At 31.6% G+C, this 27263-nt stretch overlaps 2 protein-coding genes across 2 annotated transcripts; one reads left to right on the forward strand and one right to left on the reverse strand.

Moving 5' to 3' along the window:
- The first annotated feature begins 14981 nt into the window (after positions 1-14981).
- Positions 14982-17098, forward strand: LOC148200083 (uncharacterized). Its single transcript, XM_088112842.1, has 4 exons — positions 14982-15104; positions 15186-15321; positions 15487-15686; positions 15758-17098. The coding sequence occupies exons 1-4, from the start codon at positions 14982-14984 to the stop codon at positions 17096-17098; spliced, it is 1800 nt and encodes a 599-aa protein (XP_087968968.1).
- A 1734-nt stretch (positions 17099-18832) lies between these two features.
- Positions 18833-21732, reverse strand: LOC124820280 (mogroside I-E synthase-like). The gene is made up of 2 exons (XM_047291942.2): positions 21038-21732; positions 18833-19614 (listed from the first exon to the last, which is right to left on the reverse strand). Exons 1-2 carry the CDS (start codon positions 21689-21691, stop codon positions 18901-18903), a joined length of 1368 nt encoding a protein of 455 aa, XP_047147898.2. The 5' UTR covers positions 21692-21732; the 3' UTR covers positions 18833-18900.
- Positions 21733-27263: the final 5531 nt, after the last annotated feature.

The raw sequence follows: 27263 nt of genomic DNA on the forward strand, positions 1-27263 counted from the left end.
AGCGCTCGTTAGAATAGTACTGTGCGTGTTAGTATAGTATGAACGTTCGGCCAATTATTTTGTAAGGCCGTTCGTCTTAATCATCTCTGATTGTATTTTGTCGTACGTTAGTGAATTTATCTAAGAACGTTTACTCTTGGTTTCATTCGTATGCGTCATACGCGTTCCCTGTACTGATGCCTTTCGGCTTTTATTTCTGAATTAATGTAAAGACTGTTTACTGTTTACTGTTAATCGTAATTAATTCTGAATTATGGTAATTACTATATTTTGGGATGTTACACAGTGAAACTATAGAAAAAAAAAAATTCATCTAGCTCTTATTTGATTTCTTTGTTTGCTTTTCTTTGAATGTAATAAATAAAATAATGAATGAAATAATTTATTGTTTTTAGTTTTTTCTAAACTTATTTATTAATTTATGATATTCTGTGATGCAAGGCTAAGTCTGATTCAAAATTTTCATTCATTCATAGCACATTTTTAGGTGTCAAAAAACATATAAAGAAAACAGTGTGAAAACACTGTATGCTAGCTTAAAAAGATTTATAAGAACATTGTGTTCATAAAACAGACTAGAAAAGTGCATGAATTTGTATAAAACATTGATTGAAATTTCTTAATTCATATTATTCTCTTAAAATATCCAACAAGGTGACAATCCTAAAGTATTTTTATGTTCATTTAAATATTATTGTTATATATTATTATTACAAGAAAGAAAATTAATGAAAGCATATAGAAAACTAATCCAATACCACAATAACATTACATAATCATTCAAATACAACATCAAATAGTTTTTTTATGATGTAATAACCCAAACACAAACTGAAATAACCACATAATGCACTGAAATTTTTAAGACTCACATACAACATAATAAATCACTCACATTCAACATAATATATGGAATACTCACGTACAAATTATTACACAAACCAGAAAGGTTGAGTAAAATCACATTTACTCCATTTATAACAGTTGATGAATTGGGGAGGATTGTTTGTGTTCAAACATAACCTTATTTCTATGAGATGTTGACTTCCATCATGTGTTTTTGAACATGATAGTTGTGGGGTAACACCAAGAACACTCCATATGGCCCAGATGAAACTACTTGGATAATACAAACCATTTCGAAAGATACCACCAATTTGAAGTATTGTTAGAAGATGACTTCTTCTGTAAATATCCAATGCAAGCTCAAAGAAATCAAAAGAGTTCATATTAGAACATGTCCCATGCTTTTCCCATTCATAAGACCAAAAGTCAGAGTCATCTCCAAAATAATTTGGCCAGTCTCTTTCTAGCTCACTTTGTATTGTTGTGATCTAATAATAAAATAAATAATAATTAGTGTAATCTTTCCAATACTATATCAAAATTATACTATATTCATAAGTTTAAATGAAAAATTTACCTGAGAAAGATTTAATAGATTAACTGGATTACAAGAACTTGGAGGTGAGACGAAATTGTTTGACGGCCACAAGCCATGTATTGTGAACGTTGCTTTTGCTTTTGTTGTGATGCAGTTATTGATGGAACAGAATCCTGCTGGCCAAATCTCTGCCATCATCCAATAGTCAAATGCTCTACTAGAACCATGAAACAAGAAAAACACAATGAAAACAAAAAGAAATTTTTTCATTATGAAGGAATATTTTATGGAGAATGAGTGAATATTTTATGGACAATGAAGAGAATGAGTGAGCCGTTGATGTCTATTTATAGTTTATTTATGTTGTGAAAGCTAATTCAACAAAGTTGGCAAATAAACTTTATTAGTTTTTGTAATACACTAATCACACAAAATCAAATTTTAATCTAAAATATTTTACTATAATTTTCATCAAAATAAAAAAGACTACAACAATATTTTTCTTCCTATTTCATTAGTGACTTTCTTAATATTTAAATTTGATATTATATATTGTTAATTTCAATTTAAATTATAAACAATTTCAAATGTTATTTTATTATAAATAGTTATTGGACATATAACCCATGCTAAGTAGCCTAACTAATTGTAAACATATCTCATGTGCAAAGCATGGAAGACATGTGTTATGGAGGGAAAGTAGAGTTAGGAATTTCAAGTGCCTAGTGTCTACTTATATGTTCTTTTCAGTAAGGACAATAAACACTATTGTTGTAATAATTTTTTATTATTTTTAATTAGTGATGGGAAATTAATTTATTATTTATTTAATTTTTTGAAGTTATTAAATTATAGTTTTCATATAATACTGAAGGTTTTTCTTTGGGTGAAAATTATATGATTGAGGCATGCGGAACTATTTAGGTTGTTTTATGATTCAGTTTTCATATTTGTCAATAGATTTGAATTAATACAGAGTCGATATAAAAAAGTCATTCCATCCATCAATGGAAAATTATTATTCAAGTTTCATTTATTAACCTGTATTGTATTATATTTTATATTCTATTGTATTTTATTTATTTTATTATTTTGCTTACTCACAAAAATATATTTTTTTTAGGATTTCTCTTCATTTTTCGTCTAATTTTTTTCTATCACGTCTCCATACAGCGATTATAAAATGTTTACATGTTGTATTCATCCCTTCTTACATTACCATTTATTTTATATATTAGAAAGAGAAACAGAGAAAGAGGGAGTAAAGTATTTAAAAGTAAAAATATTTTTAATAATTTTTTAATATCTCTGATTTTTTTCCCTTCAAACTTCATTATGTTAAGTGAATAATTGTATTGACTAAAATATATTGATACCTTAAGATAAACTATAAAAAAAAACTGCCGTACCATAAGCATGGTTTAATTTAACGTAAGCCACCTATAAATTTTATAATCCATGTCCAACCATTGAACAATGATAAACTATGTCAAATAAAACAACAGGAGTATTTATTTATAAAGTCATGGAGCCACAACAGTTATACGAGTCAAGCAAACCCAAAACAAAACACCTAGTAGGGTTATAATTGCATATAGGAGAAGTAAGAAAAATTATCCATACACCTAAATATTTTATATTCATTTGACATTATTCTTACTTATCTTTTACTTTCTTTTTTTAAAAAAAACATATATAAAAAATTACACTTTCATAACCATTTTATCTTTATACGTTACATTAAATAAATGTAAAAGTATGTTGTAGTACCATTACTGAGAATAAAAATCAGGATTATGCATATCAATGGCTTGCACAAGGAGAATATCTAATTCCAAGATTATGCTACCTAACTTACACCGCAAAAAATTTCTTAGCATAAGTACAGTTGCACCATGACCATTTCCAGCACTTGTTTTCTTAACAAGAATTTACACTTTTAAAAGTTAATTTTGGCTGAGTCTATGGATTTGACCTAGGTTATCTCTATACTTCATTAGTGGAGAAATCTGGTTTTGTTCTGTTTTTACGTGACCAAATTCAGTTTAACAATAATTGATTATTTTTGTCAGATGTGCAATATATTTCAACCAATGATTCATTCTCAATCAATAAATTCATATTTCAATCATTTCACGCACAAACAGAGTAAAGATCAGCCAACTGTTTTTCCATTTTATTGTGCAAAAAACTATAAAATATTTTTTTTGTCATCATAAAAAACTGATATGTGAGATATGTGTTAGCAAAAATCAAAGATGAAGTTTTGATGATGAACAAATCTGCACAAGTCAAGATCCATAAAGACAAATTGAAGATCTCTGTATTTTATAAAGCTTTTATAATAATCAAAGTTGATGTAATAGTGCTCAAATAAGTATTAGGGTTGATTCTTGTAATTTATATTTGATTTATTTACTGTTAAGAATCATCCACAAGCTGTTTTAATCGATTAAACCCAGTGTTAATCGATTAAAACGAGGCTGACACTGAAAACCCAATTACCCCTGTAATAATCGATTAAGACTATTAATAATCGATTAGTTAATCAATTATTCCTGAGAATAATCGATTAAAACTAGCCGTTGGGGGTTTCAGATTTAAAAAACTAGCCTTTGGGGGTTTCAGATTTGAAAAACTAGCCGTTATACTCATTATTAATCGATTAATATTTATGTTAATCGATTAAATGCGTTAGATGGCCCGTTTTCGAAGAATGGAAGAGTATTTGGCTGAGCCTATAAAATAGCTCACTCTTGATCTCAAAAACAACTCTTCCCTTGTGCTCTAGTACTCATAAATCATTGAGACTTGTGTGCTCTTATTCGGCTTGTGAAACTCTTGTCTGTGGAGCTGGTGAAGTGCTGCTACGGTGACAAAGGAAATAGCCGGTTCATCCTTGGTGTGTCTAAGGAGGTGTTCGGAAGAGAATCATCCTTCGTGAAGTATTCGGAGGAGGTGTTCATCCTTTGTGAAGACTCAAAGGAGGTGTAGGTTCATCTCTTGTGGTATCAAGAGAGGTGGTTTCTAAACTTTTACAAATTGTGTTTCTTTGTGATTGTAATTTGTAATTGTTTTGTGTTAGTGAAAAAGGTTTATCTTGTTTGAGATAAGCGACTGGACGTAGGATTGGTAAGATCCGAACCAGGATAAAATCATCTGTGCAAATTTCTCTCAACCTTACTCTCTTTACTTTATTATTCTTATTATTTGCTTAGTAAGTTTAATTAAGTAGAAATTTACAAGGTACACATTTATATTAAAATCCCTCTTGGTTTGTTATCCCACGCTAACCATTCCGCTACAGCCGCTCTGACAATTGGCATTAGAGCTCGATTTGATAGTTATTCAATGGCAGGATCATATCAAACTTTTGCAGAGGGGCCTTCTATCAATAGACCACCTCTATTTACAGGTGAAAATTATGCATTCTGAAAGGTTAGAATGCAAATATTTATTGAGTCTATTGATTGTGATATTTGAGAAGTTATTGCATGTGGTCCGTCTGTTCCTACTGACAATATGCAGAAACCAAAGCCTCGTGTTCAGTGGACTGCTAAAGAAAAGAAAAGGTTTCAAAATGATGTAAAGGCTTGTAACATTATTTCATCTGCTTTAACCGTTGACGAGTTTTACAGGATCTCTGTTTATAAGACCGCTCAAGAGATGTGGGAAGTGCTGAGAGTGACCCATGAAGGTACATATGATGTAAAGAGAGCGAGAAAGAATACCTTAATCCAAGAATACAAAATGTTTTGAATGAAGTAAGGAGAAACAATTTCAAACGTTCAGAAACGCTTCACCAACATTGTTAATCATCTTATTGGACTAGGTAAGTCTTTCGAAAATGATGAACTTAATATCAAAATTTTGAAATCTTTAGACAGGTCGTGGCAACCAAAAGTGACTACAATTTCGGAGTCATAAAACCTCAACACAATGACTATGGCGACACTATTTGGAAAGCTGAGAGAGCATGAGCTTGACCTTGGAAGACTAGATGGAGAAGAAGCAAAAACTAAGAAAAAGATGCTAGCTTTTAAATCTGAGGTCGAAAGGAGCAAAAGTAGGATAGAAGAGGAAGACTCAAATGATGAAGAAAATTTGAGTCTTGTGATCAAAAGACTCAACAGGTTCATGAAATCAAAAGGCAAAGGAAGATTTAGATATGAAAGGAAAAAAAATCAAGGATCTTCCTCAAGCTATAGATGCTATGACTGCAGAGAAAAGGGACACCTAAAAGATGACTGCCTAAAATCAAAAGAAGGGTGAAGAAAATAAAGAAAAGAAAAACTTCAAGAAAAAGAAGGCCTACATCGCATGGGACGATGACAATGAAACAATTTTTGATTTGTGTGAATCTGATGAAGAAGCAAACATCTGTTTGATGGCAAACAACGACATCGCTAGCCAGGTAAGTACATCTAGCTATTTTGATAATTATAGTCAAGATGGTGAAGATGAACTGCATGATACATATGCTCCTTTAATCATAGAATCTGAAAAATTAGATAAAGCTCATAAGAAATTGAAAAAGGATTTTAAAGAATTAAAATTCAATTTTGAAAATATTCTTGAAGAAAATAAAGAGTTAAAATTAAATGCTAAAAAACTTTCTAAAGAAAATAAAAATTTAAAACATATTTTGAAAATATTCTTGAAGAGAATAAAAATTTGAAAATAAAATTTTATTTTATGAAAAAAGATAAATATATTAGTAGTAATGAATGTGCATCCTGTGTGAATCATAAGAAACTACTAAATAACACAACCTTAGGAGAATGTAGTAAGAAAAATGAAAATAAGGTTGTTAAAAATAAGTGTGTTCCTAAAATTAAAAATAAACATAATAATAAAACCCCGTAAAACATGGGTAGAAAAAGGAACAACTTATAGGAACACAAACTTTGTATCATGCTTTTATTGTATGAAAAAGGGTCATACTTCAAATAAATGTAAAATTAAGCATTATGGTGTTCCAAGTGGTAGATACGTTTGGGTTGTAAAATGATTTCATTTTTCTAAATCTAACCCAAAGGACCCATACAAGTAGTTGGGTACCTATTGTTTAATATTTAGAATTTCTTTAAAACAAAATTTAAGAAAATTTTATTCCAAGGCCGATGAAACTATTTTTTTTTGGATATCTTCTAATATACAAAGCATATATAGTTTTCAATCAGAAAACATTTGAAATAGAAGAATGTGTGCATGTTCTCTTTGATGATATTGTAGACCTTGAGGCAAAACCTCTTGAGTCAGTTGAATTAGATGCAGGCAATGATGAAGATTTGTAGAAGACAACAAATGAAGCGAAGAATGATGACAATCCTCAAGATGAAGATCTAAACAAATGTGGAAACAACCTAGAGGATTATCATTACGAAGTTGGAGGCATATCTAAAGGGGTAAACATTAGAAGAGATCCTAAGAATTTTTAGAAATATCTTAGGATTGAATTTTTAAATGCGTTTCAGTTTTGCATTTTTGAAAAACTAGCCATATTTTTGTATGCTTTAAAATTCCTATCTTATATAGTTCAATGTATGTTTAAACAATGTTTTACAAGTTCTTTATCCTAAAATTATTTACTTTAAATATCCTATTGTGTATTGAATGAATCTTTAAATTTGAAATACTTTTAGCTCATATGCATACATGCTTTTATTAAGGGGGAGTATTAACATCAAACACAACTTTTTAATTATGATCAAAAAGGGGGAGAAAATGTTTAGAGCTTATTTGCTTATTTGTGTTTATTCACTAATGCACTTTTTCTTCCATAAGTTGTGTTTTATCCAGATTATTACTAAAAGCTTTAAATCAAAGGAGTTTTTGATCATCATCAAAAAGGGGGAGAATGTTAGCAAAAATCAAAGATGAAGTTTTGATGATGAACAGATTTGCACAAGTCAAGATCCATAAAGACAAATTGAAGATCTCTGTATTTTATAAAGCTTTTATAATAATCAAAGTTGATGTAATAGTGCTCAAATAAGTATTAGGGTTGATTCTTGTAATTTATATTTGATTTATTTACTGTTAAGAATCATCCACAAGCTGTTTTAATCGATTAAACCCAATGTTAATCGATTAAAACGAGGCTGGCACTGAAAACCCAATTACCCCTGTAATAATTGATTAAGGCTATTAATAATCGATTAGTTAATCGATTATTCCTGAGAATAATCGATTAAAACTAGCCGTTGGGGGTTTCAGATTTAAAAAACTAGTCGTTGGGGGTTTCATATTTGAAAAACTAGTCGTTGTACTCATTATTAATCGATTAATATTTATGTTAATCGATTAAATGCGTTAGATGGCCCGTTTTCGAAGAATGGAAGAGTATTTGGCTGAGCCTATAAAATAGCTCACTCTTGATCTCAAAAACAACTCTTCCCTTGTGCTCTACACTACAAGAAAAGCGCGAATTACCGAGGGTATTTTTCCGAAGGCCTGTCTACCGTCGGTAAAAGTGATTTACCGAGGGGAAAAAAGTGAAGCACCGACGGCCTAGACGAAATGACATTTCCGACGGTCAAAAAGACCTTAGCGAGGGTTTGGAACCTTCGGTAAGAGCGTCGAGCAATTAAAATCAATTATTGGGGTTCGTCCCCAATTTTGTCAAACAAAGCCCTCCTTCCCCTCTGCCGATAAGAGCTGCGATTTCAGCCCTCCCTCCCCATCGACCTTCCCATTCACTCCGTCTGCATTCCCTTTCGCTTGCTTTCGTTCATTCTCTCCCTATCCCTCTCCCTGTCCGGTGGCATTGTGTGCGTACGGTTCGTCGTGTCGCTGTGGGTCGTGTCGTTGTGGGTCTTGCGGGTGGGGTGGTGGTTCGTGGTCGTGGGCGTCAGGCTTGTGCGGCGAGTGGGGTGGTGATTCGTGGTGATTAGCGTCAGGAGGTCGTTGCAGTGAAGCCCAAGGTTGGCTGTTGGGTTGAGAGCTCGCGGTGTGGCTTGGCTTCCATTGAATTGGGTGTTCTGGAGTGCGAGGTAAGTTCTCTGTTTTAGAACGCTACTTGAATAAATTGATTGTCTTGTTCTTCCCTAGTTGTGTGCAATGTGTCCATGTAATTGGTTGTTGCCCTGTTCTTACCAATATGCATTAACTTGTTTGCATTGTTGATATTTCTGTAAGGATGCTGTACTTGACTTGACCACAACAAAACTAAAATGATGGGTGATTGGAGGGAACTCTTCTTTTCTGAAAGGATGATTTCTCTCTGAAGTTTGAACCTTTAGGATTCTTGTCTGAACATTGGGTTTGGAAAGTGAATAATTGAGCAATGTTGACAACGTAGGTTGCCCTGGTCAGATTGTTCAGACCACTGTTCCAGTTGCTATAAGGACCAAATTCAGTTGCTTAGTTGCTAGGAACCAATGTCTTTTTGCTAATTGAGTTATTTCCAACGTGCCTTAATTGTTTTAGGACCTAAGTTAGTAATTTTAGTTAATGTAAGGCCTTTGTACAATAGTTCAGTTCCTTTAATTGGAAGGGTGAGTTTAGGGATGAGGAAGTGAGGGAGAAAGGGAACAAAGAGTGTTAATTTGTAGAGGAAAAAAACTAAACAGAGAGGAAGAGCAGAGAGTCAAAGATAGACACAAAGGATGAAAAAAAAACATAAATAAAATAAATTATTAAAGAAAAAAGAGAGAGAGTGGGGGGACGTGCCCCTCTTGCCTTTGACACAACAATCATGCATGTGTAAGCATGGAAGGTGCAGTGGACTTGTCTTCACTTGTTTACAAAAATTTTTTGTTTACGCTAAGGCCCCTTCTCTAACAAGTCATTATTAGCAAGGTTAATTGAACCAAAGGTCTCAGCCACGCTACCACTATTAATTTGTTTACTTTTGCCACTGTTGTTGGCAAAAGCAGGTTGTTAGATTGGTTCAAGATAGAGAAAAAAATGGAGTAAATGATCCGTATCAACACTGATTGAGCCACTAAAGGGTTAAACTAGGACATGTGTGTAAATTGAGGTAAGCAAGTCTAACACAAGATGGCAAATGGCAAGTGACTAAGGGAATCTGCAAACTTTATCTGGAAATTTAACTTTGTTGATTCTAGGCTTTTACTTAATCCAACCAAGTCTACTTGCAATGTAAAATTAAAATCAGACTTCACAACATCCACTTATACCAAAAATGAACTCAGAATGGATTTTTGAGATGTGAAAACGCACACAAGTTGCTCTAAGGCCAATTAATCAATTCCAGCAACTTTATATTATGAAATTAGATTTGTTTAAGCTGGGAATTGGTACAGAAAAAACATAGATCATAATATGACCTCCTAACAGCCCATTATGCAGGAAAATTAGCAACCTCACACCCCAAACTGAGTTTTAGTGAAACAAAGGACCAAACAACAATGCAAACAACTTTGAAATAAGTATTAACACTGAATCAAGCTGGAAAATATCAACTAGGTGAAATTAAACTCGAATTAGTGATTTAAAGCAAAGCTAGCATGGTGATAAGTTGAAAATTGTGCAATCATATGGTTTAAGCCGTAAAGCTGTGGAAATGCACTTCATAGCTTATTTGATGTGCTTTCCTTGATGCAAAAGTATCCACAACTGATTTGGAATAGCAAGGGTTGATTTTGGGTTTATGCTTTCGAAACCATCACTTTTTGAGTTAAAATAGAAGTGGAGTAGTGATTTTGAGTTGTAGGATGTTTATAACTCATTTTAGAGTTTAAAGACAATTAAAATCATCAAATAAAGTTACTTGAACCAGTGAATTCACATTGCAAGATGTTTTCAAACTGTTTGTGTTTAAACATCTTTAAATTTTGAGTATGTAGAACCTAAAAAGCTAGGATCAATCAGTCATAAAAGAGATCAATAACTGCTCAATAACTGCTCCTGGAAACTTTCACAGCCCATGGAAAACTCCCCACTCTGCCTGTGTTCTTCTCTGCTTTAATTCTGTTTTCTTACGTGAATCCACAGATTACTCCACAGGTTGTGGGAACTTTCACAGCACAGTTGTTGAACTTTCTGTTTTGCAACTCCATTTAGAAGCAACATCCACATGTAACTCCACAGGTTGTGAGACTATTCACAGCTTGGTTGTTGAACTCTTTGGTTTCATCTTGGTATCTTGTACATCAATTCTTCCCAAATTGTGATTTTGGCACTTAGCAGTTGGGCGATCTGCTTTATATTTGCTTAATGTTTAAAGTGTTAAAATTCTGGTTGTAGCATTTAGACCATTGGTAGCCATCTATACTGTCATTTTGCTTATTTGAGCAATTTTTGAGTGGTATGTTTGAGTCAAATACCTGGTTTGCAACCTGTTTCAATTTCTGAATCAAAGTTTGGATGATTGAGTTGAATATATGAAGTAAAATTAGGTTTGGAATTGCCTTTGTGAGTAATTTGAAATCTGCATGAGTTATCTTATCAAATAAGTTCTTGATCATATATCAAACTTGCTGATGTAATTTGTAATTTGAATTCTGCATCTTGTAACCTCACTTACTTTGAATGTTTATTTTGGTGGTATGATGGTTTATTTTACTGCATAATTGGCAATAATAAGGGTTGGTTTTCGGTTTATGCTTTTTCTGTGCTATTGGAAAGCTTGAACAAGTTTAAATTGGTGTAAGAAAGTTGATATTACTGTTCATTTCTGTTCTATTTCATATGGTCTCCATAATTTAGAGTTTTGTTTGTGTAATTTTAATGTGTTGGGAGGTGTTGGCAGTAATCATTGTTCTTGCCGTAATGATAAGAAATGATATGAGTGAGATGTCCAGAACCAAATGCAGCTGCCTTATCTCCTGTTTTAGTGAGATGTCCACCAACCAAGTAGCTTTTGTATTGGTTGCTACACCAATCAATCACCCAGAATATATAAATATATATGCATCACATTCTGCAGCAGCCCAACGCCCTGTTTTTTTTTTTCGCCCTTCGAAAATTACCGAAGGCTTTTGGCCCTCGGTAATTACCGAAGGCTTTAGGCCCTCGGTAATTACCGAAGGCTTTTGGCCCTCGGTAATTATCGAAGGGCGAAAGCCCTCGGTAAATGTTAGCGACAAGGGATTTACCGAGGGCTCTTTGGCCGTCGATAAGCCTTCGGTAATTACCTTTTACCGACGGTTTTGGGCTGTTTTCGAGGGCTTCTGGCCTTCGGTAATGCCCTTCTTTTTTGTAGTGCTAGTACTCATAAATCATTGAGACTTGTGTGCTCTTATTCGGCTTGTGAAACTCTTGTCTGTGGAGCTGGTGAAGTGCTGCTACGGTGACAAAGGAAATAGCCGGTTCATCCTTGGTGTGTCTAAGGAGGTGTTCTGAAGAGAATCATCCTTCGTGAAGTATTCGTAGGAGGTGTTCATCCTTTGTGAAGACTCAAAGGAGGTGTAGGTTCATCTCTTGTGGTATCAAGAGAGGTGGTTTATAAACTTTTACAAATTGTGTTTCTTTGTGATTGTAATTTGTAATTGTTTTGTGTTAGTGAAAAAGGTTTATCTTGTTTGAGATAAGCGACTGGACGTAGGATTGGTAAGATCCGAACCAGGATAAAATCATCTTTGCAAATTTCTCTCAACCTTACTCTCTTTATTTGTCTTTATTATTTGCTTGGTAAGTTTAATTGAGTAGAAATTAAAAGGCACACGTTCGTATTAAAAACCCTCTTGGTTTGTTATTCCACGCTAACAATTCCGCTGCAGCAATTCTAACAATATGAGTTCAACTATACATAGTTATCCGTATCAACAATATTAATACAAAATGTTTAATTTGTTAAACCTTATAAAATTTAGATAGCAATTCCAAAATTTCTCTTATAAGTTGTATTAGGAAATCCTGGGTATCGAATCTAAGAAGATGGTGCTTGTTAAGCTATAACTTATATTACCCTTGTTAAGCTTTATATGCAACGACCGAACTAAGTGAAATGTAAAATGAGAATATAAACCTAGACTCAATGCAATGATGCAAATGTCAAATGTAAAAAATTGAGTCTAATTTGCTAAAATGATGCAAACTCACAAAGAAGCTAAGATATAGAATTATATGATGCAATGCACATATTTAAATACCAAAACTTGGGTTTTGACTGATCTACCTTATGGAAAACAACCTTTCAGATATAAATGGGTATACAAAATAAAGAGGCATGCTGATGAACGATACAAGGCAAGGTTAGTAGCCAAAGGCTACACACAACAATTACTTTGAGACTTTTTCATCTGTTGTCAAACTCACAACAGTAAGATTGGTTCTGGCTTTAGCAGCTTCTAAACATTGGTATTTACATTAACTAGATGTAAATAATGCTTTTTTACATGGGGATCTAGATGAAGAAGTATACATGTCTCTTCCTCTTGGCTACAAAACAGAAAAACCAGGGCAAGTTTGCAAGTTGTTGAAGTCTTTATATGGACTCAAGCAGGTCTCTAGACAATGGAATTTCAAGTTGACAACTACTTTACTTTCTTTGGGCTACATACAATTAAAATCAGATTATTCACTTTTTGTCAAAAGTGATTCTGCTAATATCACCATCTTACTTGTTTATGTAGATGATATAGTCTTGGCAGGTGATGACATCTAGGAAATCCAAACTGTGAAGGATCTATTGAATGCAAAGTTCAAGATTAAAGACCTAGGCCAACTCAAGTATTTTTTGGGCTTAGAAATTGCAAGATCTCAATAGGGCCTTAATTTGTCACAAAGGAAGTATGCTCTAGAGTTACTAGAAGATGCAGGATTGTTGGAATGTCAACTTGTTTCTACTCCCATACAACCAGGTACAAAATTTTTCAAGACAGAAGGGAAACCCTATTCAGATGTGCATGCCTATAAAAGACTTCATGGCAGGTTATTATATGTAACCAACACGAGACGAGTTTTTTCTTTTGTTGTTAGTACTCTCAGTCAATTTTTTTCCAATCCTTTGGAAGAACACTATGCAACAGTAATAAGGATCCTGAGATATATCAAGAACAATCCAAGACAAGGGTTATTCTTTCCCTCCAACACAAAACATGCTCTCAAGGCTTTTAGTGATTCTGATTGGGCTGCTTGCCCTGACACTAGAAGGTCTATGACTAGTTTTAATGTGTTCTATGGTGCATCCTTAATCAGCGGGAAATCCAAGAAGAAAGGTACTATATCTAGATCATTAACCGAAGCAGAATATAGAGCCTTAGCTTCCACAACATGTGAAATTCAATGGCTTATGTATTTGCTCCATGATTTGAAACAACCTCTACCACAACTAGTTCCTCTTATTTATGACAATCAATCTGCTATACAAATTGCACATAATCCAACCATGCATGAAAGGACAAAGCATATTGAAATTGATTGTCATCTCATAAGGGATAAAGTTCAAGCTGGTGTAATTAAGCTCCTGCCCATTTCTACTTTAGCCCAACTTGTGGACACTCATACTAAAGCTTTACCTCCGACACAATTTCAATCTTTGTTGTGCAAGCTTATCATTAAGGATATATATGTTGCAGCTTGAGGGGATATTGGATTTAATTTATTTTCCTTTCATATATGTGCATTTATGTTCATATATTTATATTCTGTATTTATATTTATATTCCATTTTTATATTATTTTAAACGACTATATATATCAATTGTACTCTTTCCTTATGATCGAATAAGATACACAATTTTCATCCTTTCTTTTCTTCTAACAGTTAAAGTTCACTTATACTAAAAGGAATTATCCCAAATTATAAGATTTGAATATTTCGTGGTGAAGAAATTCTCTACGTTGATGTGATTGTGACAGTCCTTTAGTTCAAGCACTTTTGTATATACCTCTAAGATGGATCAATTTATGTATATTGAAGAAATGATGAATAATACTCTTAGTCGACATGTTTCATATGAAGCAGACCATAATTTCTTAGAAGAGTATTCAAATGAAGTCACTAAGAGGTTTAGCAATTTATTGGCGGAGACAATAGTTGTCCTTCTAAAACTATGGTACACTACTAATTTATTTAACAAAGAAAAAGAATAAGAGAAAGTGTGAGTAAAGTTTTTAAATGTGAACAATATTTTTAATATCTTTGATTTTATTTAAAAAAAAATCATTGTCTTAAGTGAAGAATTATATTGAATAAAATATTATCAAAATATACTAATACATTCAAATAAATTTAATTAATAGAATTTCAAAATATTTTAATTAGTATAATTATATAACATGAAACGCACAATAAATTTTTGTTTTATTTTTATTAATAACTTAAAATATATTTTTAATAATATTATTTATAATAATGAAATTAAAATTCTTCTATTTTATGCTCTAAAAAGATAATGACTTAATTAGTAATTTATTGTAAAAGAAAATATTTCATGTTTAAATAATTCAACAAAAATTAAACAATACTAAAATGGAAGATAATTAGGATTAAATAATAACTTTAAAAATTAATTCAATAAAGTTTAAAATTAAATAATTATTTTAAAATTAATTAATTAGAAGTAAATTTTAAAGATGATACCGTATTAAGTGGTTATACTTAGCGAATGTGTTAATGAATATAAAAGAAGGTTATTAGTAATTTTGTTTCAAATTAATTTTTGATCATTACAAAACAATTACAATGGAGAATGTTCAGACATTAGTTTCGGAGGGAGACATGAGCGAGATATTCAACCTTATGAAAAGAACTTTCTATTCCAACAAAGAAATCTTCCTTTGCGAACTTATCAACAATGCTTGTAATGTATGTTGTTTCTTAAAATTTGATTTTATATTTGTACATTTCTTTTTTGAAATTGTTATTAATCAATGTATGCCTTTATAGGCTTTGGATAAAAGTCGATTTGAGAGGCTCACGGGCATGAACAATTTACATGATGAATTGTTTATTAGATTGGTCCCTCAAAAGGAAAACAAAACACTTTTGGTCATCGATAATGGTATTGGCATGACCAAGGATGGTATGTTGGTGACAATGTTCCATTTTCGTTCGCATTTCATGTTGATTAATTGTAATTTTGTGTGTGTTGGCTTCCACTCTACGTTAGATTTGATCTATTTTCATTCGCATTACATGTTGTTTAATTGTAGTTTTTTGTGTTGATTAAGTGCATGTTCTATTTTAGATTTGATCCATAATTTGGATGTTGGCTTCTACTCTACTTTTTTGGTTGCTGAAAAGGTTAATATCACCTCTAAGTATAATGACCTCAGACAATATATTTGGGAATCTCAACCCGATGGCTCATTTATTGTTACCAAGGATATTAATGCCCAACATGTCCCAAGGGGAACCAAAATCACTCTTTTCCTAAAGGATGATCAGGTACACAAATTAACTTATCCCTATTTTTCATGTTATTTCCTTTGTTCACTTAAATTTTTTTTCTTTATTAGTTGGAGTACTTGGAAGAGGCCACCATCAAGAATCTTGTTAACAAACATTGCCAACTCATTACCCATCCCATTTACCTTTGGAGTGAGAACACCAAAGATCATTGGCAAGTCATTAACTTTTGGCATAAACAAGAGATGGAGAACACGTCTGTGGCCCAAAAGTGTCATAATCACTTACCTGATGATCTGACATTCTTGATTCTTGTCAAACTTCCTTTGAAATCTCTGAAGAGATTTGGAAGCCTATGTAAATCATGGGCCCTCTTGTTTGAAAATTCACTTTTCGTAGATCTCTTTCATATTAATTTCATATCTAATCATAATTCCTTCTATGATGATACATCTATCATTCTATGTCTCAAAGAAATTGACACAGAAACTAATCATAAGCCCTCCTTCTTTTTACTTTCTGGTGAGAGGTTTCAAAACGTCGACAAATTAAACTGGCCAAATCCACTAAAGGGTTGTTTTCCTGAATTGAATTTTTTGGGTTCTTCTAGTGTTAATGGAATTCTTTGCTTTTTCATCTATCAGAACCACTCTGTATATTTATGGAATCCAACTATTGGTGAATTAAAGGTCATTCCTCATAGTCCAGTTGAGTATGTACCACTTGATGCCTGTGTTAGCATTACATATTTGGGTTTTGGTTATGATGGCATTCAAGATGATTATAAGGTGATTAGAAGTGTGCAACCTGAAGAAGCTATACCGGAATATGGTTACACTAAATGGGATTACACACACTTATTTGAGATTTATAGCATAAGAAGTAACTCTTGGAGAAAACTTAAAATTGATATCACTCCTGCAGTGTATGGAATTGAGTATGGAACTGATGGTAAATTTTACTTTGACGGAATGTGTCATTGGTTATGTCGAATTGATGGTGATCGCTCCTGGGATCGATGCTTGGTGTCATTTGACATGAGGAATGAGACATATTATACAACTCCCACACCTTTAGACATACCTTTAGACATATGTGATAATTTTAATATAGGTTATATGCGGTGGTACTTGTTTCTCTTAAATGGGTCAATTGCTTTGATGTCGACTTATGGATATAACACTACATTTTATATATCAATTTTGACTGAACTTGGTAAGAAAGAAACATGGACTAAACTCTTCACTCTTGGATCCTCACCTTGCATTACAAGACCTATTGGAGCAAGGAATATGGGTTATATACTCTTTCAAACACACGACGGTGCACTAGTTTGGTACGACTTAAGTACCCACAAAATTACAAAGGTTGATCTCAAAATACCCAATCATGTTTTGTGTATGATAATTTATAAGAAAAATCTTCAACAAATTGAAGAAATAAGCAATTAACTTTGTTTTTGTTTTAAGTGAGTTATGTTATTAAACTTTGTTTCTGTATATGTCCAACAATTTTGAATTATAATTAAATATATTATAAATCCTCAAACCCTTTGATAATAATTATATTATGAAGGTTTGATTTCTTTTTCTTACCATCTTATTTTTTGTTCTATTTCAAACTTAAATGTGACTTATTATATTTAATAAAGAGAATTTGGTTTAAAATATGTTATTAGAAATATTTCAGTTGAGTGAGAGAATGCGCCCTTTATAAGTTATAAATGAATTATTTATTTGTTAAAATTAATTTCATTTTTTAGATCTTTGAAAGCTTCCATGTTATCATCTTCTGATCAATTTTAATTTTCATTAGGGATTTTGTCTTTCTATAAAATATTGAAAAAGAAAAATACAAATAAATCATGTCTCTCTATAAGAAAATAAAGGAAACAAGACTCTCCAAATGGTAGAAAAGTAAAAAATAAAACATAGATGATAGTTTGAATGTTCACTTGAAGTTGTTTAACTATCAGGTTGATTTTTAAAGAACTAAAACCATAAAATTCGTAATAGATATTCAAATTTAATTTTGTTTTAAAATAATCCCATTCAATATTTTATTAATTACGCTTTAAAGAAACACAAACAATCGAAGCAAATAAGTGGAAATTAAAAATCTTCTGGAGTCACCACTACTTTTAACATTCAATTTGTTCAATTTCTTTTTTATGCTTTTAAGGTTTCCATGTTACGGCGTCAATTTGACTTATTATCCATACGTGAGTCTCAACTCACTCTTAAATAAGCTCTTGTTTTATTATCTCACTAAATAAGTAGACTAAAAAACTCTATTCTCTCATCTCTAAATGTGATTAAAATCATGGTCAAAGTACGTTTAATCTTATTATAGACTTTAGTTAATTTATAAAAAAAATATCTTAAACTGAAAATTAATCCCTCGATATTTTAAATTAAGTATAATTTGGTTCTTAATTTTTACTATTTATGAACGAAGAATGCAAGCTAAATAAGCAAACTATATATATGTAGGGATGGGAACAAGTGTAAAATGCTTGAAAATCACTTCTTAGGATACAGTGTAAAATGGTTGGACAAGGGTTTGATGCACATGCAGTGCTATATGGAGTGTTTGATTGAATTTAGAATAAACATCATGAATGATTTATTAATTCTAAGCAGCATCCATGGTAGAGAACAATAAAATGAAATGAAATGACTTTATTATGCGTACCAACTATCAATTTCAATTACATTTAAAAACATAAAATTTAAAAAAACAACATTATTTAATATTAAAAAATAAGTTAAATCAATAAATTAATAATATTTTAGAAAATAAAATTAAAAAAGGGCATGTGTTATCATCTTTCTTATGCAAAAATTTATGAAAAATGAAACTAGTTATGGAGGGAGCATTGGGGACAATAACTCTGTTATTCCATGTGCCTTGTTATATATATTTTTTGTCGCTTATAACAAATTATTTTATTTGAATATCAGTTTAACAGTTAGCAAACAACCTCATACTAGTAAAACGACGATGTTTTTCTACTTTCTTCTCTCTTTTCCACTGCAACTGTTATTTATTTATTTATTTTCATTTTTTGAAAATAAGTTTATTCTAGATGTCAAAATTGTTAATAAAGTATTATTTTATTAAAAAATATTTATCTTCTTAAATGAATTAAACATACCTACAACATCACCATTAACCTTAGAATATGCTAGTAAAAAAAAAACTTAAAAAATGCATAGTTGTCATAGTAGTGATCGTTTTCATGCATGTACTACTAATGAAAGAAGCTATTTACGAATTCTAGAATATTTTTATGAGAACTTCCACCACTTTTAACAGCCTTCACAGCTAAAGTCCTCCATTGATTGGCATTGTTTTTCAACTCATTTCCTTTCTCATTCTCCATTATTTCTCTTATGCAATGCTTCAGAGCTTCTCTTCGCACAACCTTTTTTTCATCAAAGGGAGCCCTAATTCCCATCTTCCAAACATCTTCCATAAGTTTTGCATTCGTGCTTTGATCTGACCAAAATGGTATTGCAATTGTTGGCACTCCTAAGCACAAAGTTTCTAACGTCGAATTCCAACCACAATGTGTCACAAAACATCCTATAGCCTCATGAGCCAGGACTTTTAGCTGGGAGCACCATGTCACTACAAAACCCTTTTCCGTTTTCTTCTCAAAACCTTTTGGGAGATTGGCCTCTTCTGACTTTCTAACCACCCACAGAAAGTAATGTGAACACTCTTTCAAACAACAAGCTATTTCTTCCATTTGCTCCTTCTCAAAGCTTGCAATACTCCCAAATGATACATAAACAACAGAATCTTTTGGCTTATCATCTAACCATTCTATGCATTCATCCCTCTTCAATTCTGTCACCCCATAATCTTGATCATCTTCATATTGTTCGTCTAAGAAGAAAGATGGTATATTTGGTCCAATACACCTAAATTTAGGCCAAATCTCCTTGAATCCATCTACAATCTAAATAAAAGATCTGGTTAAAACAATATTCATGCCAAATTTTACAAAAAGAAAGGTTAAAATTTTAATAGCTGCCACCATTTAAGTTTTACTTCAATCAAATTAACAGTGCTAATCCTATATATATATATATTGTTACCGACATTAGTAATGCCATTATCAAAGCAGCTTTAAAAACTTCCTGGAATAGTTGAATTATTACAATCACTTTCTGAGAATAACAATGTAAAACAAAATCGCGTCCTCTTTTTCTAACAATTTATGGTTCACCAAAAACAAATTGTAATCATTTAAGGGTCATGAATTCTTGTAAAACTCTCAACAACATCGTATCACCCACGCCTAAAACAACCTTTTATCCATGTACAGAAACAAAGATTTATAGTTTTCTAGTAGAAGCAGTAAAAGTTAAAATGGAAATAACCTCGGGAACCAAGTAAAAACCAAGGTATATTAATCTTATAAAATTGGTCTAACAATACTTATAATTTTATCTTGTTTTTAACAATCTCCAACACATATCTTAATACTAATGACATTGAGGACGAGAATCAAGAAGAACCCGATTTATGGTGGATAGGATAAATTCATATTTCGGTTATGATAAACTCTTGTATCTTTTATATCATATTAAGGTAGTGAGTATGTTCTTCGTGTAATGAGAATGATAGAGGTACAAAATTGACTAAAAATAAAACTGCATTACAATATAGTGTAGCCAAATTATTTATCACCAAATCAATTTTATAAAGTTTTAGAGGGTCGAATTAATTTTAAACTCACAATACTTCATATTTTTGATATTATTATTTTAACATCCAACAAATTTTTGTATATATTTAATTTTCATTATTTAATTTTTTAATTTTTCTCTTTCTTTATTAATACAAAAGTTAACATTTTTAGTGACCAAACTGTCTCTGATCAAGTGGTGCATCTAGTTTTAGAGATATCTTGTATTTGTAAAACAAGAGAGAGATATCTTGTATTTTTAGTGACCAAACTATCCTTTAACAAGAAATTTTTATTAGTACAATTATATCTTAATACAAATTTCCTTACGATATTTTAATATAATATACTTGTTATCTTTTCATTGAATTTAAAATATGTTAATATAGTAACACTTAAATAATGAATCAATTAAACAAAATAACACTTAGTTATCATTTCATTGAATTTAAAATACGTTAATACATTAATGAATCAATTAAAAAAAGAATACGTGTGATATAAAAATATTATTTAAAAATCTGTTTCAGAATATTATTTTCGTTTCTATTATAAGCATTTAATACTGTCCTGTCTTTTTCTTTTTTCTTTTTTACTTTTAAGTAGAATAATTAAGTTTTTGTTACAATGATTTTATTCTTATAAAAGTATCCTTTCCGAAGTGAAAATAATAGTACCTTAACATTCATACCTCTTTATCCATGTCGTATAATGTGTTGCAGAGGATCCAATCAGCTTTGTCGATGTTGGAGAACTGGTCCATAAGAAAAGGAAGCAGAAATGGTTGTTTTTCGTAAGTAAGGAAAAATGTAGGCAAGTCCTGAGGTTGAAGTTTAGGCAAGGTGGGAAGGGAAATTTCATCTTGTTTGAGTGGAACCTGCAACTTTCCCATTTGAGCATGATAGTATATACTATTCACAGTCATGTTTTGAGTGAGATAAGAAGCACTAACTATCCCAAATCTCTTTGCAACATCCAATGCCCAAGGGAAGAATGAATCATAGATAACACAATCAACACGATCATCTTCTGATCTTCCAAGTTTCTCAAGAAGCTCAGCAAAGGTGAGTGACCCAACTTCACAAAATTTCTCTGTGTATTCTTTGAGGCTGGCAGCACCTGTATAGCCAACTTCATCAAACCCATCAGAAATGGTTTCCAGTGTAATGGGAGGAGGCACTTTCTGCACAATATTCGCGTAGAAAATAGTTGTCACAAACGTTACTCTCACTCCTTCACGAAGCAACAGCTTCGACAACTGCAGCATAGGGTTGATATGGCCATATGCAGGGTATGCTAACACCAAGCAATGTGCTCTTCTTGTTGCTATATTTTTCTTCTCCATTATTTCTCTCTCTCTCTCTCTCTCTGATGTGTGGATATGAAAGGGGCTCCTTTATACATGATAAGATAAGATTTCTGCCTTCCATTATCCGTGCAACCAATAATGCTATTGTTTACTGTGATTAGGGTTCTTCCAATTCAACTCATTACTGTTCAAAACATCATCATTTACACTAATTTTAATTTTGGTATTTTAAATTATATTACAATTCATGTATTTTAAAGATACAAGAGAGATAATATTAAAATATTTTAAAAAAAGTTTAACTTTGGTTTCACACCGGCATTTTGTATTGGGTTATTTTATAATAATATTTTATTTATATTTATTATTATTATTATTATTTTAATATATATTTTAAATATTATAAAAAGTAGTTGTGTTGTTATAATTATAATGAAGTTGGGTTCGGTGAAAAGTTTTCAATTTTACATATTTTCTCTTTAATTAGGTGAGGATCTTGGATTCCACAAATACATTTGCATCATGAAATGTGTACATGACAGTGATTAGTTTGGCTCATTTACATGTCCTTTTCGAAGTTGAGAAGGTTCTGTTCAACTGCTTCCTATTTTATATATACATACATATATATATATATATATATATATATATATATATATATATATATATATATATATTATATGTTCAATTACAATAGTCATAACCAATGTTAATGAATTATTAATTAAATAATAAAATGACGACATGTTGTTCTTGACTTCCAAGTAAATATATGATTCTTAGACCAATTCATTTATCTATTATTCATTGAGCCCTATCTGCCCATCTGCTAGTAAATTTATTAAATTTATTTATTACAATGTTTAGAAAAAAGGGGTCATATTAAATATATATATATTGTTTTAATATTTATATGTGGCATTTATCATGAGTGTCTGTATTTTCAAATGGACATTTTTCGCTATTTTAGCTCTATAGTTTAATTAGACAATAAATTCTCGCATAATATTTATGTTCATTTGTTTATTTATGTTTGCTGATGAGTCGGTGAACATTGTTGATACGTATTATACACATTTCTTATGATTTTGACAAAACAATTATTTTAAAGAGTTGGGACCAAACAATAAATGTATTGTGACTTGTACTACAACTAAACCTTTAATTGCTCACTGCTAGCATGTTTGACTATGTATAAAAGGTTTAAATATTATTTTAGTCTTTACTTTTATTTATTTTATTCAATATATTTTTTCATATGTTTAATATAATTTTATTTTAATAATTCTTTTTAATTTGGTGATGTTTTATGATTGTTTAAATCTTTAATGAAAAATAAACAATGTATGTTACAGTTTGCAGTTTTTTAATTTTTTAATTAAAAATATTTACAAATTTTAAAAAATTTTAAAAACTATAAATTAATATGTGATATATTATTTTTTTTTGTTATCAATTTAAATAATAAAAAATAAAATTAAATAAAATTTATGAAAATAAAAACCATATTAAACGTTCAGAAAAAATAGTCTCACTTTAACAAATTATGTAAAAATAAAGACATAGGATAAGAAATCACACAAAAAAAAAGGACTTTAACATCGCTGTTTAGACGTCTAATCTTTAAAAATCTAAAGTAAAAAAAGATAATCTTTAAATATCTAAAGTAAAAAAAGATAATCAATAACATTTTGTAATTAAAAAGAGGATTTAGACGTTTCGATAAAAAGAGACGACTCCGGATGAAAAAAAATACGTAAAAATAAAAATATGAATTTTTTATTCCTATTAGAGATAGATAACCAATAAATATTTACGTAAATTTTAGTTAGAAGACATAAATAACCAATAAAGCATTAAAAAGTAAAAATATAAAATAGAATACACACAAAGCTTCCTCTGCTTCCATATTTTAGCCTTTAATTGTTGACTTCGTATTTGTTTCAAAAGTCATTTCTTACATAGATAGATGATGTCTTTATGAAATGTTTTCAATAAATATCTGTACCTACAATTTTGAAACTACTCCAATAATACAACTCTAGTGACAGTGACTCGCGCTCTTAGATAGGCACGATGTGATTAGTGACTCACTTTAAATATAATATGATATGATATGATATGATATGATATGCATCATATAACTTTTATTCTTCTTAACTTTTATTATAAAGAATTAATACTTATAATTAAAAAAGTTTAAATATTTACTTTGTTCCTATTTCTGTTTAGTATCTGGTTTTTAAAATAAAGATATTGGGTTTCTACGTTATGAAAAGTATATGAATAAGATCTACAACAAATCATCAAAGAAAAAGCTGAACAAGAGAAAAAAAAAGCTGGACAGCAGAAGAGAAAAGAAAAAAATACGACCACATCATCATGGACTTAACGTCGTTGCTGTCAACTTAACGGACATGACTTTATTCATACATTTTTCATATCATAGGAACCCGATGTCTTCATTTTTAAAACCGGATAACAGAAATTCACTTCTTAACATAAGGACGAAATAAGTATTTAAGTCTAATAAAAATATCAACAAGTATTGAAAAACTTTTAGTAGAAAAAGAATCAGTTCAAGCTTTATAATTACTTTTCAGTTTTATATGTATTTTGGCATATGAATAATACTTTTAGGTTTTTTTTTTCTTGTTTTTGTGATTGTGTATAATTTTAAATCATGATTTCAATGATAGTTATAAACCCAATCTGTAACATCCCAAAATACAGTAATTACCATAAATCAGAATTAATTACAATTAACAGTAAATCAATTCAGTTTTTATATAATCAGAGTTCAAAAGCCGAACGGCTTAAGGTGTAGAATTACAATAGACAAAACTGAATCAGTGAAAACTAATAACGAACGGTTTTACAAAATAAAATAACCGAACGTATAAACCAAAAACGGACGTCCTAAACTAGAAAGAAAATACGGACGTCCTACTGCTCCGCTTTCACTTCCACTTCAACTAAGTTTTCTTCTTCAATAACGTCCTCCAGAGTAGCCTCGCCTTCTGCTCACATCCACAACGGATGATCATTGCAAGACAAGACGAACGTACACATACCATGGACAACACAAGGAAAACGAAAGGGTAAGCTTATATAATTTAATTTATAATTCAACACATATAATGAACATATCATTCCACTCAAGCACATAGTTTAACATATAACATCATGTAACATCTATAAATATATCTATATATATAAGACGACCGTCCGGACTGTATGATTTGTGTAGCTACAGGCGTCCTTGCACCCGAGTGGTGTAGTAACTGGGATACACTCAACAGCTGCCACTCGAGGTTAGTCCGTTCTTACGTCGCCCATGTTAACTTATGGACTAAGGACCTCCTGCCATTCCCACACATGAACTACTCTCCTCTACTTGAAGATGAGTATCACGGAATATCAGGATGGACCAAGCCAGCATTAGCAATAACCACATTCATACTTTACCGATCCAATATTTAACATATATGAGACGTTCCTCCCTGGAACGCTCGTTCAGATCCAATATCGTACAATCATTTAATATAGTGTTCAAACACCTTAACCTTTCATATTTACCACATTTTCATTCTATGTTCCACTCTCTTAAAAAGACGAACGTTCAACTTTCTGAAGAAAGAGGACGAACGTTCAAAACCAGATTTAGAAGAACCCATTAACAATCAGAACGACTCTAGAATAATAAGACCATTTTCAGAATATTTTAAGTACCGAGAGGTCAGGTTGACTCTACTGGACGAAGATACATCAAGAAGAATACTTAACTACATTGGGAACTTTTTGTTTAAAATGGGACGACTGCCAGTCAATGACCGAACGCGCCAATATACAATTACTAGCCATTTAGGACGAATGCTATTTACGTTCGTTAAGAAATCAATTATAAGGACGAGCGTTCAATCTAAGACCGAACGCTTCATTAATGCGAACGCTAGGTAGATGACCGAGCCCCAATCATGACGAACGCTTGGTATAAGACCGAGCGCTATTTAGGACGAACGCTTCGGTATAAGACCGAACGATATTTAGGACGAACGTTCAGTATAAGACCGAACGATATTTAGGACGAACGTTCAGTATAAGACCGAACGATATTTAGGACGAACGTTCAGTATAAGACCGAACGCTACTTAATGCAATATTATTAAATTTAAGGCGTACGACAACTCTATGTGGAGCCGAACGCTCAAACATAGTAATTCAAATAAAGACGCTCGTTCTCAAACCGAACCCTTCCCAAATGAAAGAATTCAACTCTAAGTCTTTTTCAGGGAAACCGAACGGTGTAAGACCATTCGATGACGATTGTAATTTATCATAGGGAATTTATCAGATCCAGATTTTCAACTAAGTTAACTCACTATTTCTCATGTGATTCTTACTTCGTAATTTTCATATCCAGGATTAATTCTCATACTATACAGATTTCATCAAATTAATAAATTCAATCATACTATAGTCATACATCTTTCATACGAATCCGATTCAACATGCATTTCAACCAACAGAAAATATATTCATACAGCACAAAAGGGTTCGTTCATGCAGATCCAGAACAGCACATATACATATATTTCATACAAACAACCCATATCATGCCTTCATGCAATCATACAAGTATAAATTAAATATATAAGCTTCCCTTACCTGGATAGCAGTGTACGTCCTAAGAGTATGACTTTAACTCGTTCAACTATGGCTCTTCTATACTCAACGGTCACTTAAGTTTCTTCAACTAAATCTAACCAAAGAATCGTAGAAGATATCAACTTATACCCTTGCATGCAACTGAATCTGGGTTCGCAGGAATTCCAGAAACGAGCGTATGGGTTGGAAAACTTACCGTTTACAGAATCTGGAGTTGTTCGGACCAAAATGAAGTTCACGGCGTAGGGAACGTTCCTACGGTTCTGAATGTTGAACGAAGAAGAAATGGATGAGTAACAGTAGAGAGAAGTTGGAGGTTTTTAGAGAGAAGCGGAAGAAAATGAAAGGTTAGGTTCTGAGGAAGAAGATGAGTGATGCAGGTGAGTGGGAGGGTTTTTCGAAAATCATTTTTGATCATTCAAATCCCAGACGAACGAGCGTCTCCTCTGCTGACACCTGCACCCCCACTTCTGATTTCAGAAGTTTCCAACTCGACACGTGGCGCTCGTGCATGCAGTGCAAAGTGGGTTTTAATTACCCGGAGTAGTGACGTGGCTTGTGTATTAATGGTGATGTGACAGAGATTTGCATTGCTGATTTCCTAGGTCTTACACAATCCAGCTCAACTAATGCATTTTAAAGGGACTAATATGCATCAGCCAATCACTTAATAAGGTACTACTAATCTGGATCACTCAATCACCTAATTGTTTTGTTTTTGTTAATCTATTATTTCTTTTATGCTGTATTTGACTAAGAATTTCCATGTTGTAGTTGTTAACTATTAAAGTGTTGTCCCCATATCAAATGTCGTATTATCTACATTCTCTTTATCATCTCAAATAGAGAGGCGAGATCTCGGTTGTGTAGCACTAAAATTTGTTGAAGCTTATTGCCTTTTACAAAAATTTATACACATTACTCAATCAATTTATAAGTT

Source organism: Vigna umbellata, chromosome 4 (genome assembly GCF_029865625.1).
Source record: "Vigna umbellata cultivar VRB3 chromosome 4, Vumbellata_1.0, whole genome shotgun sequence".
Taxonomy (NCBI): domain Eukaryota; kingdom Viridiplantae; phylum Streptophyta; class Magnoliopsida; order Fabales; family Fabaceae; genus Vigna; species Vigna umbellata.